Raw genomic sequence first — 16,187 nt, forward strand, 5'->3', positions numbered from 1 at the left:
CTCATACAGGCAAAATTCATCAAAGACTGAACTGTTTATTGACAACAAATCTTCCCCCTGTAACTCAACATACTACCAATGAAGCCAATTATTTCCTGCCCTGCATACCCTTCAGTATAAATGTTTAAGAGATGCTTAAGAACAGCAGGTTAATGGTCTCAATGTTTTAGAAACAAGATTTACCTCCAAAGCAGGTGTAGATAACAGCACATGTGTTGACTGGACCACATCTGCAGCATGAATATTGTTGTGGTAGGCCACATCAGCATGGTAATGGTCTTCCAGGGTCATAAGGTATGTAATCAAAGTGTCTACTGGAATTTTAAATGTTTTTAATAAATCCCGTTCCTGTAGGAAAGAAAATCCTCTTCACATTTTGGTTTTACATAAAAAGATTTTCGAGTGTGTTAACAGCAAAACCATACCCAATACCACCTATGGATAACCCAGAAATGGAAAGAGCACTCTTGCAGTGTCTAGTGAAGAAAACGGAACAATTTGAGAATATCCAAGGACGTTGGGGAAAAAACCAGGGTAGGGTTGTCCTGTTGGGGCCCAACATTTGCTTTCCTCAAGAGGAATACTGTTGGGAATGAGCTGCCAACTATAAAAATGTGTGTTCCATATCATGAAAGCAGCTTCAATCCAGTATTCTTGCCTTAGCTAGTGGATCACACCAACTGGAACTCAAAATGGTCTCTAGAGCTGGACTGTGCCAGGCCAGTACCGAGGGATCTACAGCCTCAACTCCTCATTTATATCCTAATTCTCAGCTGGGGCAAAAGCTCAACAAGAGTGGGAAGCGGACACGGAGAAGAGAGCAGTACAAAAAACAATGACTGAAGAAAATACAATTTAAGGTAAGTCAGCAACAAGAAGTTTATTCATTTTTTAGTTAGCACTCCATTCTTGCTGCAAGAAGTCATGTAGATTTTTAAAAATCATGCTTGAATTTTCCCACATGACCTCTTCTTCTTAGTGGAAAAACAATAACAAAATTGGTTTAGTTGTATTTGACCCCACACTCTAACCTTTGTTATCATGTGTCCCTTGATATGGGGCAAATAAGAAAAAAGTATCAAAATAAGCAAAAGAGGGTGACTAGTAAAGAAGATTAAACACAAGCACATTTCACAGACTAGACATTGTATCACCAAAAAAAGGAAAGGTGACAGAATTTAACCATGTTACCTGAAAAATAGTATGCATGATAACAGTCAAAGGCCGGTTACCGGACAGCTCTGCTATTCTGAAAACATGAAGGCCCCATTTGTTTACATCTTCTAGTTCCTGGGGTTAAATAAAGATTGAAAAAATTATGAGGCAGAAGTAGAACACAATCAATGAGCATGGTCATTTAAACATTACTGACTTTAGCAAAAATAATGTTAAGTTAACAAAAAAGATTCATTTTAAATGCAATGGATGCACCGTGTAAGTACAGGCAAACTTTAGGTAAACCCACTTAAATGTACTGAAAACTGCATAGTATGGCTTAACCTAATGACTTTGACAATACAACGTTACTTACATGCCTTGACTACCAATCTCAAGGCATTTCTTTTATAGATAAAATCTGTTCACAAAACCTTAACTATTCTGAAACCCAAAAGATATAAAAGATTTCTAAATCTTTAAGCTTGAATAATCAAACGTAGATGTAAAAAAGTAAGAAACATATAACCAAACCACCTGTCTAAATCCACATATTAATAATACCCAAATTATTTATTTACTTACTTATATTTAACATTTATTCAGTTTTGAGAGAGAGAGCGCGAGCGGAGTGGGGCAGAGAGAAGGGAAGACACAAAATCTGAAGCAGGCTCTAGGCTCTGAGCTGTCAGCACAGGGCCTGATGGGGGGCTTGAAACAATGAACCATGAGATCATGACCTGAGACAAAGTCGATCACTTAACTGACTGAGCCACCCAGACACCCCAATACCCAAAAAATTTATAAAGAACTTTATAAAGTACTTTCCCACCTTCCAAAAGAAAGTAACCCCACAAATTAATGAACTAGTCCATCTATTTAAAAGAGAATCTATCGGGGCGCCTGGGTGGCTCAGTCGGTTAAGTGTCCGACTTCGGCTCAGGTCACGATCTCATGGTCCGTGAGTTCGAGCCCCGCGTCAGGCTCTGGGCTGATGGCTCAGAGCCTGGAGCCTGCTTCCGATTCTGTGTCTCCCTCTCTCTCTGCCCCTCCCCCGTTCATGCTCTGTCTCTCTCTGTCTCGAAAATAAATAAACGTTAAAAAAATTTAAAAAATAAAAATAAAAGAGAATCTATCAAAATTTATTAAAAAGCATCCCTGCATAATAAGATCACAGTCCTTAAAATCATCTTACCTTGGCAAGGACATCTTCTTGTTCAGTTTTAACCCCAAATCTCGGGATGCTTGAATTTGTCAAACTGGAGCTGTGCATCAACTTCTTGACCCCGCTGATCTGAGACATTGGCCTTTTCTTTTTCTCCTTTTCCTTCTGAGTTGGAGAAGGAATTTCCACTTCATGTTGCTTATCTTAAGAAATTTAGAAAATGTTCTACATTTACTATGAATTCAATGTGAGTTAATACTTTTTAATCATAACATCCGTAACTGAACAGGTTTTAATTAATCATTGTATGTTCCAGAAAATGTTTTCAAGAAACACTTCTTTTAGAGAAGTTGAGTATTTACAATTGATGTGGACTTACTATGTATGATACCCTTAAGCACAAAATTGAGCAAGTACATCCCACTGCAAAATAATTAACATCAAATGTATTGAGTGGTTACTACTTGGATAGAATGTCATAGTAAATTTTTTTGCAAGACTTATGATAGCAGAGTTGGATAAAGCAAAACATATTGGTTATTTCAACTGTTCATCAACTCCGTCCCTATTTGAAATCACTTAGTGGCTTAGAAATTGCTCTTGCCCACTAAGTATTCCAGTTTTAATACCTACTTTGAAAAGGAAGGAACTTCATACAGAAATATCATAAAAACAGCACTGGGTGAACCTAAGGGCTTAGTGAAATGGGTCATAATGTAAGGATAAACACAATATATTTGAATGGCTTAGATTGTTTCTGTTATTTTATATTTTCTGTACCATAGTGAGATAACGGTTATGATATAACAAGGGGAGCACAGAGAACCACCAATAGCATGTGATAAATAATTGTCAGATTCAACTGTTATTTTCAAATAAAAGACCTAAGTAGATGCCTCAGTTTACTCATCCACTATTTCAAGGCAGTGAGCTCCTCTAACTCATCCTTGCACATAGCATGTGTTCAATAAATGTCTGTTTAGTGAAAATGCTAATTATGTTACAGCAATTTTGTTTCGAAAGTACATTCAAATCAAGGATATGTTCACACTACTGACTTTCACCAACTGAATTTTCTTTCTGTGGATGTAGGGTGGGGTGGTCTACAAAGGATTCTCAACTATTCTCCACTATTATTATCAGCAAGCTTTTCTTTAGCAGTTGTAGTTTATTTAGAGCTTGGTGTTCATTAGACTGTAACTCACTGATGGCAAGGACCTTTTCTAATTTATCATTACCAGTGCCCAGCAATGTCTGGCATTTAACAAGAACTTGTTGAATGCATGCATAGATTTCTCTATAAAATACATTTTACATTTAGTGCTTTGAAAAAATTGGCAATATACAACTTGAATCCAGAGAATCCCTGAACTTCTGAATAAAAGTAAAAAAAATGTACTTTATCACCTTAGATTTCAAAGCTTAGAAGCTCAGATAGTCAAGTTACTAACAGGATGAATGAAAACAAATGGAATTCTTAGCACTTGTGTGGTTTCCAAAATGAGTTAGTGCCCCCAATCTACTTCCAAAAACAAACACCACAAAAGAAAACTTTTAAATTGCATTTAAATTGTTATTCTCACCTAAGAATGTGTTTGATATATACTCTGACACTTGATTTCCAGACCGACTCATTTCAGAGAGATGGGTGAGCTCCCGATTAAGCATCCTTTTAAACTGAAAAACAGAAAAATGATATGAAATAACAGAAGAGGAAAATGTAAGTGAGGTAACATAAACATACTTGTAACATACAGAAAACATGCCCAAAGATTTTTTAAACTGTCCTGACAGTTTAGATCAGTGCCATCCAATAGAACTTTCTATAATGTTGGAAAGTTCTAGAATCTGAGATGTCCCTTACAGTAGCTACTAATCCTATGCATTTATCAAGCACTTGCAATGTACCTAGTGAAAACGAGGAGCTGAATTTTGAACTTTATTTCATTGTAAATTAATTTAAATTTAAATAGCCACATGTGGCTAGTGGCTACCATACTGGACCACACAGATTTAGACACTCAAGGACATTAGTTAAGGGGGAAAAAAAAATTAAGGTGTATTATTAGTATTTAGAGAAGGAAAAAAAACCCTAACTTATAAACACAAAATATGCTGCCACACAACAGAACATGATTTACCAATTAATTTGTCATTTGCAGAAGTTAGTATGTATACTTGTCAGAGGTTAAAATATCTTTTGCCCCAAAGCAAAAGTGAATAGATTTGAGTACTCTTTCAGAATTATGGAGAAGTGAAATATCTGAATTGATAAGTATATAATTTTTCCTTTTAAAGTTTTTCCAAGTAGAAGGTATAAGATTTTTTTGTTTCTCAGCATCCATGGGATTTCCCAATCCATATCTCTAAAGTCACATAAATACAAAACAGGTCCATTTTCAATACGCAACTTCATTTCTTCACAAGGTATTTTATTGATGCCATGGTGACTATTTTATCCTAAAAAACACTGGAATTAACTTACAACAATCACATGGCAATACCCAATTCCAAAATTCTCAAAACTTCATGCTTTCCCATCCATCAGCTGTTTCTTAAAGTGTTGCCCTTTGATTACCAAAATAGCCCAAATGGGCCTTTAATTTAAATATGCCTTAATATTTATCTTAACAGAACCAATAATTATTTTCTATTATGTGGGTTACTATTAGATACTTGATCAAAAAAAGTCAAAACACATTTTACTCTAATATTCAGTAGCCTTTAAAATTTTGAATCTCACCATAAATTCTCACTTAAATCTAGGAAAAAAGAGAGTAGTGAATTTACTATTTAGTGATGTATGAAATGTAATTTCTAACTCCGTATTGAGTTTATTAGAATTTAAGAAAAAAAAATGTGCTTCCCTGGATAATTTATACCAAGGTGTCCTAACTCAAGATAATTTGGCAAATCACTTCCAAAGTCCATCTTATTGACCATGTAGATTAGATACAGGAATTTATCACAACAGATCAATAAAAATATTTCAACAGACTGTTGAATGTAAGAAATGTATATTTATATTCTCCTGTAGAGAAAACTGAAGAATTGACCATAATCAGTATAAATTTTTCTGGTTGTTAATTTACAGGTCTAAGGAGCTTATTCTCAAACTCAGGAACATAAAGATCATTTTTTTTTGTTCATGTATTTTCTTAATAACTTGTCTCTAATTATAAAATGCATACATGATACTGATAATCTAGAAAGCTATATAGAAAAAATTAGAAATCATGTATATGCCAATTGCTCAGAGATAACCATAGATAATTACCTATATTTCCATCTATGTCTTATTTCTCACATTTATATGTATATATTTTAAGTTGTCATCAGGCAGTATACAAAACAGGCTGCTGCTTGGTTTCACTCAGTATTATACATTCTGATATCCTGGGAAAAACTGGCGGCCTCCTAAGAATATTCAGGAAGACATTTATGATAGTGTTCAAAACATTTTCTGTCCATCTTTCATGATATTATATTTTCTTGAGTTAAAGTTATAAGCTATTAACTAATTAAATGAGTTAATAGAAAGTGTCTTGTTTTTTTTTTTTTGCCAGGCACATAGGAGATGCTCCTCAGTGAGTTCCTTCTATCTCCCAGGTCACTGGGCCTTTTATAGATACCTGATTTTTATCACTCCAGGACAGATCGAAGATTTAGCTATAGTTATGCCCACAAAAACTACACAGAAATATCTAGCTCCCCTACCCATTCCCAAAAGTAATTTGGGATATTAATAACATAGGAGATAATCATCATGATTCAAAAATAGAACAATAATTCAACATGCAAGGCCCAAAGACAAGTAAATCCTTGCTTAATTAATGAAATTAACTCTCAGAAAAATCTACTCTTTAGGCAAAACAAGGCCAAAGAGAGTCTGCTAAACATTTAAAACATATACTGAATGAAATATCTCTTTGAACTGAAATTGTCCATGCTACAACTGCCTGCATGGCAAAGTCTATTTTATAGAGGAGGTGGGGGGCTATGAGGGGCTTTTAGCTATTCCTAGCCCCCCTTCTCAGTCTCTACAGCAGCTGCTGTCCACCTGCCCTCCATGCATTTCTCTCCATGTAAGTAAAATATGATGCAAGCTTGGGAGTCGGGGAGGGTACAATTGGAAAAGTTAGACAGGGACCCAGTTTTTCCATAAAACTACCTTCTAACTTGCAAGCAACCTGGTATAAGGAATATGTTGCCATATATGCCCTGCAGAAAAAGTACATGGTAACTGCAGGTGTGCTACACAAATTATTGGATTCTCTGGAATAATATAAATAATGAATTTTAATTTTTCCGGCAGTTCACTTATGTAATTCCTCAAAAAAGCCAGTCACTACAGGTATAACTAAGGCAAAAAACACCAGTGAAAGGAAATCTATTCTACAGATGGATAAATTTCAGGTTGCATTATCTACTGATTGTATCTGTATCATATACATATACTCCAAGACTACTCTTATGCTTTTGTTCAAAACCCAGAAGTGTGGGTGGAGAAACGTTTCAGTGCACACCTATATCTCTACCAGGGTTTGTCAGGTGCTCTTAGGAAGGCAACATTTCCTCTTAACATGATTACAGTAGACAGTATCTTAAACAATTCTCTTTCTTCCCAAGGGAACGGGTATGGGATATTAAAGACAGTTTTCAAAGAGTCATTAAGTTAGAAGACCATTTTCTAAAAGGAATTAAAATTGCTTCCCCCCCCTTTTTTTTGCTGTTGATATAAAACTTTCAGGAAAGCTAAATTAATAATCACAAAAATTACCATCAATGCTTTCACAACTGGTAGTTGATCTTACAATATGGTTTTGGAGTGTGTGGTTGGCTGTGCTAAAGAACAATACACTGAACGATTCAACAATCATTTTAAAACGTAAGTGGAATGTCTCTCACTTTAAGATAACTACATACCATTTACTAGGTTAACTATACAAAATTATCATGAGGAAAATGATTAGAAAAGGTAATAAAATGTGGTTTTCCTAGAACATTGTTACAGTTCTCAATTTACAGATTTAGAAGAGATAAAAGACAGAACTGATTTTACAAAAGAAAAAAGAAACTGGTTGGAAAATGCAAAACAATTTAATTGAGCATTTAGATATTTTAAAAAGTGACCTCGACATATTTGCTGCTGATGAGTTCTTCTGATTGTTTTTGCTTTAATGGTACAAAATAATATATGGAATTATTGTTCCAACAGTGAAAAAAAAGATTAAGATTTAAGTGAATGCTTTCAAACCCTTTGTTCTCATTATGCATCAGAATGAGTGCAGCATGTAAAGCATAAAGGAAGCTGAAAATGCAGTTGAAATAAGTTCTGTATTTTGCTTTTAAACTCCAGTTTTCCAATTTATGTTCTACATTTAAGACTGCTGAGGGAGCAAGATTAAATAATAAAAAAAATTAAAGTATTCTTTTAATATGAAATTTATTGTCAAATTGGTTTCCATATAAAGTATTCTTAACTATAATCCCTGTAATTCTGTATTCATGCCAATGTACTGGCTGCATTTTATATTCTCTTAGTGTATAATTAAGAAGGTGGTAAAGGTCATACATTAAGAAAATGCCTACCCCGCCCCACCCCATCCCAACCAATATTCTACTAAAAATCATTTGAAAATGCTGCACTGTGATACACTGCAAGTTTGGTGTATATCAGCATTAAAAGCTAAAATAAGCACTGCATTGGCTGTATAAAAAGAAATCCTTCAAAATGCATAAGAATAAATATATTTATATTTGTCCTTAGGTGTTTTTAGCAGTATACTATTAAAACATAAACAAGGTGGACAAGCAAAAATTTTCCTCAAAAAGATAAGCACTATAATTATTTATTTACATTCTTGGAGGTCTTGTTCATAATCATAATACAAATATGAAGCCCTTCAAAAACATATCAAATATGAGCTATCTAAAAGCTAAGAGATGAGTTGTAGGGAGATTATGGGATTTTCTTTTATTACTTTCCATACTTTTCCATACTAAAAATTTCTTAAGCCAAAAAATGGCTAACAAAATTCAAATAATAAAAGTCTGTACATTTCAAAAACAATTAAAATATATCTGGGCCATCCATAGATTTTAGAGGAAGTGGGGAATCGTGACTCCTTGGGTAACTAAAAATGAAGTAAGTTTTCTTAGAATGCAAGTAAATCTCACAACAAGGAGAATATTTTCCTCTAAAAAGAAACAAAGAAAATGAAAAATATTTCAATCTGAGACTCCTTAAAGTAACAGAAAAGGATTCTTAAAAATATGTACTGTGATTGGCTCAAATGTTTAAGAATAGATTTCAAATTCTGAAGTGATGCTTCATTTAGGACTGAAAAACGTTTCTCTACCTCCTGCTTCTATTCCAGAGATAGGATCGCCAGGCTAGCATTATCATGAGGCAGGCATGAGGCTTGCCAAGAAGGAATACAATCTTAGTAAATTCAGTGTATTACTTCATTTCCTGAGATTAACAAAAGTTATCATATGAACTTTTATATTTCTTCAAGTTTTACAAGTAGATAAGCCAGTTTTCATTTTAATAATATACCAAATAGTTATGAAATGTCAGTTTTTAATGTCACCTAGAGCTTTTGTATCTGAAGATTTAAAAAAAAAAAAAAAGAACACTCATCGGGTCAAAGTGATATATTTTTAGGAAGAGCCACAAATTAATTTTTATAAACTTTAAGTGCTACATATGAATTGGAACCCATACACCAGCATAATTAATTTGTCCCAGTAATTTATTTCCATTAATTTTGTATGATTACCTTCATATTTAAAAGCACAATTCAAATCTATACAACATGACAAACCGAAGAACCAATGAAAAGATATTTTAACATGCAAACTATAGCTAATAAAAGTTATACAATTTCTCCTTATCTTGACCACTAAAAACACACATTACTTCTGTAACTCACATCTAAGGGAAAAAAATAAATGACTGTTAAAGCTTAATGCCATAGTAATTTATTAAAACTATCAGTTATGTAATCAGAGCAATTAGGAGCTAAATAAATCTTACCTTTATGTAGCCCCAAGACACTGACAGTAAATAGTTTGCTTCAGGCATTTTTGATTGATTATATAAAGAGACAATTAGTTCTAAAATATGTATATTTTCAAAAACCTTGATACTTTGTAACAATATCCGCAAGCCACAGAGAGTGTGGGTTTTTGAAGATTTTTGGTAATTAAGTATACATAAGAAAGCCTTTCATTAGATCCCATCCAGCCGTCTTCCCATTGAACACATGCCATCTGTAAAACTCCAGAATGGAACAGAATTCTACAACTATTCTGAATAAAGAAAATTCATGTGATAAAGAAATATCTAAAGATCTAAGGGTCTGCATCTTTTTCTCCCTGAGCTCCAGGGCTTAATGAATAATGTATATCAAGATGCTTAGCTGCAAGAAAGACTAGTTCTGTCAAAAGCTACCAAATAAGGAACTGCGGGGAAGCCAGGAAGAGTGACAAGAAACCCCTCCCATAAAAGCCCAACTATGCACCAATCACACTCCATCCCCGGGTCTATCAGGGCAGGGGGGTGTGGATTCAGAGCAAGCTGCTTCCTGATTGGTTGGCAGGGGCGAATCTCTGGGGAGGAGGTTTTTCTCTTCACCTCTGCTAAACGCCATTTAATAATGATATCCCTACAGCTGAGGCTGCCGTGTGAAAAGATGAATGGGGTTTCCCTCTCCCAGTGATGAATATAGACCATAAAACTTTTCAAAATTCATAGTTCATTCTTAAATAAGGATTTCCAACCTTTTCTGAGTCCTTTCTATGCATTTTAATATTCTCTGACTTCTTCGCTTCCTTCAAAATAAAAGTTGGTCTGAAAATGGCCATTAGGCATTTTAACTACCCCCTTCTCTCAAATCCAAGACAAGTGGCTTCCCCCTGGTGACACAGATATAACCAAAGTTCTCCCTTCATCCAACATAAAAGCATACTGTGATTATAAAATACAATTAATGTCCAGAATTTAAAAATGGGAATGATACATTTCCTCACCCGTGGGGCATGGCTGTTCTCAGCTCCTTTTGTTTCTATTTTTACATGTGTCTGAGCTCCACAACCCTAAAAATCTAAAAGTGGGTATAATTTATCATGAATCTGGTGGTGGGGGGTGGACTGAAAGCTAATGCACTGTGTATAGTTAAAGAATGCAGAGTTTGGTGTACAGATTTCAAGATCTGTATTTTGACCAGACGAGAACATTTTTATGACTGCTCACAAAGTTAAGAAAGGTATTAACAGGGGTCTTGGAGGAATACAACATTGATATCAAGAATAATCATGCCTTTTGTAAGGAGACTTAAGAAATCTAAATTTTTTCAAAGAAAACAATCTTTTCTATTTGATTTGGGGTCATATTATTCTGTACCTTGTATACTAAAGAAGACCTGTGGATAAAAAAATGAGGAAAGTCTAGCTTTTACTCTATTTTACCATAAAATTCTGTTGGTTCTACCTCATCCCCATCTCAACACACTTAACTGATTTGTGCTTCTGTGACTTGCTGATATTGTCAATTTTCAGTTTTCCTGCATTTGGTTTATCTGTTCTAGATAGTGCGGGAAACATCCGTGTTCTACTCTGCCTCTCTTGAAGGTGTAATGGGTCCTTGGCGCCCAAAGTCTTCAGCTGCACTTAACACCTGTTGTGTTAATTTCTCACATTCCTCTTAATCCTTTACAAAATAAAAAAAAAAAAATTAACCCCCCCCAAAAGGTCACTAAAACTGCCTTCAGAATAAAAAGGTGTTCCTCTTTCCTTGTTTCTCACTCTCCTTAACTTCTCACAAGTGTTCAGTGATGTACTCTCTCTAATCTCCTTCAAATCCCAGGACTGTCAACTGCTTTGGTTTTCTACCCACTCCTCTGACCATGCCTTTTTGCTTTCTTGTTTTCATCCGCTAGCTTGGGATATCCACAAGACTCTGTCCTAGGCCACGCTCTTCAGTGACTGCTTCTAACCTGAATTTCAGCACCGTATTTCCCAGTGACTTGTAAGTTCCCTCCCTTGTCAAATGCCCTGCTACTCATCACAAACTTTTTCAGAATTGATGGATCCATTTTTTGATTTTAAGTAGTTCCTATTATAACCACTCTCATTTCAGTCAGTGGGTTGAGATTTCTCCCAGTATCACAGACTGAAATCTTTGTCTCTTTGCTACCATTCAACAGGCATTTCATGTGAGTCAGCCACTATTAGGTGTTTAATATAATCATCTAACGGGATCTCTGAATAACTCTAATGTGTTCCCCATCTGTATCACCTTCCCTCCGTCAACTTTACTACCAAGTTTTCTTTTATAAAATGCCTTTTTGTTTAGTCTGTTCCTTCCCATCCCCACTCCTATAATCTATATCGATAGGCTTAAACCCTGAGAGAAATGGAAAGCATCTTCAGTATCATTTCCTCTAATTCCCTGATTTCCACATAAAGTGAGACCTAGAGAGAGAAAATGATTTTCCAAGTTCATACAGGTACTAAGTACATAGGCTTTGTATCAAATCCTTTAGTGCATACTCTTTGACAAATGATCTCAGTCTTAGCGTATCAGTTTCTTCACCTGTAAAATTGGGTTGTTAGGGTAGTTAGTCTCCAAAGATGCCTCCTAATGAGACATCCTACCCTATGTTGAATCTGAGCTGGTTTCTATAACCAACAAGTAGTGCTGTCACAAGTCTTGAAGTCTTCACCTTGGTTACTTTGTGCTATTAGGATCCCTGAGGCACCCCGCTAGCAAGCCTGACTATTCTAAGACTACCATGCTATGAGAAAGCCCATGCTAATGTTAGGTAGAGGCTGAAGAGAGGTGGGGGCAGGGAGTGGGGTGGAAGGGAGAGAGAGACAGGGAGAGCAGATGTGTGCCTGGACAATCTCTAGCTCTGTCAGCCATTCCCCCCAGAGCCAGACCTGAGAGTGAAGAAGCCATCTTACTCATCCTGCCAGTGGAGCCTTTAGATGACTCTAGCCCTAGCTGCCACCTGACTGCAACACATGAGGGAATCAAAGTGAAAATGTTTAAGCAAGCCCAGTTTGCCCACAAAACAATAAAAAATTAGCAAATTGATATTTTAAGTTCTAAGTTTGAAGTGATTTGTTTTATAGCAACAAATAACCAGAACAGTTATTATGAGGACTAAATAAGATTATATATGCAGAGCACTTAAAACATCTGATACATAGTGACAAACAGATATTAGACGGTGATGATGATGATACAATCAATGATGTGGATTATAACAACTATCCCACTATGGGATAGTTTTTTAAACTCCCAGGCTTATCCTGTGTGTGTGTGTGTGTGTGTGTGTGTGTGTGTGTGTGTGTGTGTAACATATCATGTTTTATTTTAACTGCATCACATCATTATTTGTCTCAGACCCAAAACCCTAAGTCCTTATAAGTGCTTAACTCTTCTTCTTTGGCTTTTCTCCTTCCAATTCTATACTCACCTCTCCCGCCAGGCCAATTTTTCTCAAAGCCAGCCTCAGTCTGCTGCTCCAAAGCTACCACCTAATCACTTGGCATCACCTGCCTCATCACATCCATGTGAGTTCTAGATTGACAACCTGTGACCCTAATCCCCAACTCCAAGCCCAAATCCAATTGCTCTTTATACCCATGCTCTGGTCCTGAAAGGCTAGTATTCCACTCAGCTCTATGATTTAGCAGACAATCCCATATCTATTTTTACCTTCACTGAATTCATTGCCTAGAATACCCTCTTTCTCTTCCTCTACCTCCATTAAACTTTTTACAGAAAAAGTCAGATTTAAATCATTCAAAGTATATCTCAAGGCCAAATATCTCAGCCCTTCTCCAAAGTCTATTCTGCACTCACTCCTGTATTTCATAAATACTTTATTAAGCTCCTACTGTATGCCATGCACTGTCATGGATAATAGGACACAGCAGTGAACAAAGCAAAGGGTTTTTACCTGGAGCTTGCATTGAACAACTAAGTCAGCATATATATACTAGGTCATGTGGTGATAAGTACAATGGAGAAAAAAAAAGGGTAAGAGGCTGTGGCGTGTTAGCAATGTCAGTTCCTGTATTATAAAATGATCAGGGATAGCCTTTTTTTTAATGTTTATTTTTGAGAAAGAGAAAGAGGATGCATGTGTGCAAGTGGGGGAGGGGCAGAGTATCTGAAGCAGGCTCTGCACTGACAGCAGTGAGCCTGACGTGGGGCTCGAACTCATGGACTGCAAGATCATAACCCAAGCTGAAGTCAGACACTCAACTGACTGATCTACCCAGGTGCCCAGGGATGGTCTCTTTGATGAGACAACATATACTCAGAGATCTGATGAAAGAGAGGGAGGGAGAAAGTCATATGGCTATATGGGGCAATGGAGAGAGAGGAGTCAAATGAGGGGAACACCAAGATCAAAAGCTCTAAGATGGGAGAGAGCATGCTTGGTGTGCTTCCAAAGAGCAAGGCGTGCCACACAAATATTATTTAAATCCAAATTATGCTTTCTATCCATCCATCAATCTATTCTATTCTTTGACTAACTTAAAACTAAGTTACTTCTATTTTTAACAAGTATTTTTATCCTGATAAAAAATTCCTAAATACTCTTCCAACATACACACTTTACAAAATACACCTACATATACTAAATAATTCCTATATAGACACTTTAAAAGAATCCAGTGTCATGGCTTATCAGTAACATACAGGAAAAATTATATTAAACACTGCAAAATACAAATGCTTGTACGCAGGTATATTAAAAAACAAGCCAAAACTTTAGATCTTACTATCACTTAACTGTGTGACCTTGAGAAAGTTATTTCAAGTTTCTCAGTTTACTTCATCTTTGGTTTACTTGCTTGGAAAGTGAAAAGAATAACAGAAGCTACCTTACAGGTTGCTGTAAGGATTAAGCAGGCATACACGTAAAGCACTCAGAACAGTTAAGTGTTCTGTTAAGTGTTTGCTCTGCTTCCTCCAATATATGGAGAATTACCATGAATGTGACAGCAACACGGAAACGAATACAGGAGTACTGTATTAGAAAAACAATCTTTTTCCAAAATGGTGAATGACTCTTGAAAGGTTTCATATGTAACAAAGTACAATTCTCTTTCAGTATACACTGTGGTAGCATTACTGAAAAAATTAGTGTGGATTAAAATCATGTAAAAAAACCATTTTGTGTTAAAAGTAAAAAGTAGCTGTGTTCCAGACTCAGAATATTGTAAGTGAATATTTTGCCTATGTGAATGGTTTGTTGGGACACAAAACAATTCCTCCTTGGTAAAGGACTATCCCAGATATTCCAGGACACCTAGCATCCCTGGCTTCTGCCCATGAAATGCCAGCAGGACACCACAATCAGTGCACTCTGAAATTTCCTAAATGTTCTCCAGTGTTAAGAATCACTGTTCCAGTTACTTAAACTGCCTTCAACTTTGCCTCCTCAACCAGGGTAGAGGGTCTTTGGGGCAAGGAAGATACCTTATTCTTTCTTTATACTTTCCAAAATAATTAGTGAATCACAAGCACAAAAGATTCAACTGTAAACCCCTAATCCAGTGCAGTAAAGGCGATAATAATAATGATAATAATAGTAGTAATGTTACAGTAACATCAGGTAAAAAGTATTAAAGAAGATTTACATATTTTTAAGGAATAAGAAACATTTTTTTCTAAAGCTCTGAGCTACATTAAAATTCATTTCATTTTTCCCCTTATGAGAGACCGACTAGATGCTCCTTCTGTTTGTCACAGTAGTAGTAGCTGGCAGAAAAAATCTAGACAAACCAGAGGAGAAATTTGGATGGGGTCAGAGAGATATAATTCTTAGAATCAGACCTAGCTTCTGACAATTTTAGTGAGGAAAGTGTAACCTGGTACAGCATTTGTTAAGCACGTACTATGCACCAAGAACTTTATATATCTTAACACTAACCTTTGAAACATCCTGGTTAGATAGCTAGTATACCTTTGCAGTGGAAAGAGAGGTACTCTAAAACAGTCAATAATCTGCCCAGGATATGACAAGGCTGACATATCAGGCCAGGTCTTTGCTATTCATAGTGTATGAATAGATTGTCATAGAATTACGTGTTTACAAACTGTGTGATAAATGGTATGAATTTAGGGGTGGAATCACTTATCCTTAAAAGTTTATTTATTTACATAGTTTTAGTGTTATCTACACCCAACATGGGGCTCAAATTCATGACCCTGAGATCAACAGCTGCATGCTCTTGTGACTGAGCTAGTCAGGCATCCCAGCTTATCCTTATTTTTTGCACTCATTTTGCAATATCCTGAATTAAAGAACCATTGTTACTATCACTGTGGTCGGATCTCCAGACAGGGTGGATCATACTAAGCAGCAAAGTCAGGAAGCTTGTGACCAGAGACAGGCAGCCTCACCTGGCAGTGAGAAAGTGGCTTACATGTCTCACATGTAAGGGACAGTGGGACAGTGAACACTTACATGTGGGAGTGCTCCATGAACGAAACACAGATGTCGTTGCACACAGCTAGAATTCATATTTCTTCACTGGTTGTCTGCTATGCTCAAACACCAAAATGACTATAGTATATACAAATGTGTGTGTGCCTGTACTGAAATTAAAAATATATTTAATTCTTTTTCTGTCTTTTCCTAATAATATTCCTCAAAATCTTTGGATACCACTCCTCTTTTATTCTTCATTTTCTCAGTCCTCAAATGATACCTCAAGCAATCAACCTTTCTGGATTATTTACTTAAGTTTCTGCTGATGGAATCAAGTCTTTGATACACTAACAATTGCTGGAATTACAACTTTACAACAGATGTTAAGAGGGGTAAGATACATT

General features: G+C 35.9%; 1 protein-coding gene across 16 annotated transcripts in view; it reads right to left on the bottom strand.

Annotated features, from left to right (window-relative positions):
* Positions 1–16,187, bottom strand: part of PDE4D (phosphodiesterase 4D) — a 1,455,129-nt gene that overhangs the window by 15,036 nt on the left and 1,423,906 nt on the right. For all 16 annotated transcript variants that reach the window (XM_045040042.1, XM_045040038.1, XM_045040044.1 and 13 more), the window contains 4 exons: positions 3,904–3,997; positions 2,351–2,523; positions 1,192–1,290; positions 184–348 (listed from right to left, as the gene is read on the bottom strand). In XM_045040042.1, coding sequence (XP_044895977.1) covers positions 184–348; positions 1,192–1,290; positions 2,351–2,523; positions 3,904–3,997 — 531 coding nt within the window. The remainder of the gene's footprint in view (positions 1–183; positions 349–1,191; positions 1,291–2,350; positions 2,524–3,903; positions 3,998–16,187) is intronic.

This window comes from Felis catus, chromosome A1, assembly GCF_018350175.1.
Source record: "Felis catus isolate Fca126 chromosome A1, F.catus_Fca126_mat1.0, whole genome shotgun sequence".
In the NCBI taxonomy this organism is placed as follows: Eukaryota; Metazoa; Chordata; class Mammalia; order Carnivora; family Felidae; genus Felis; species Felis catus.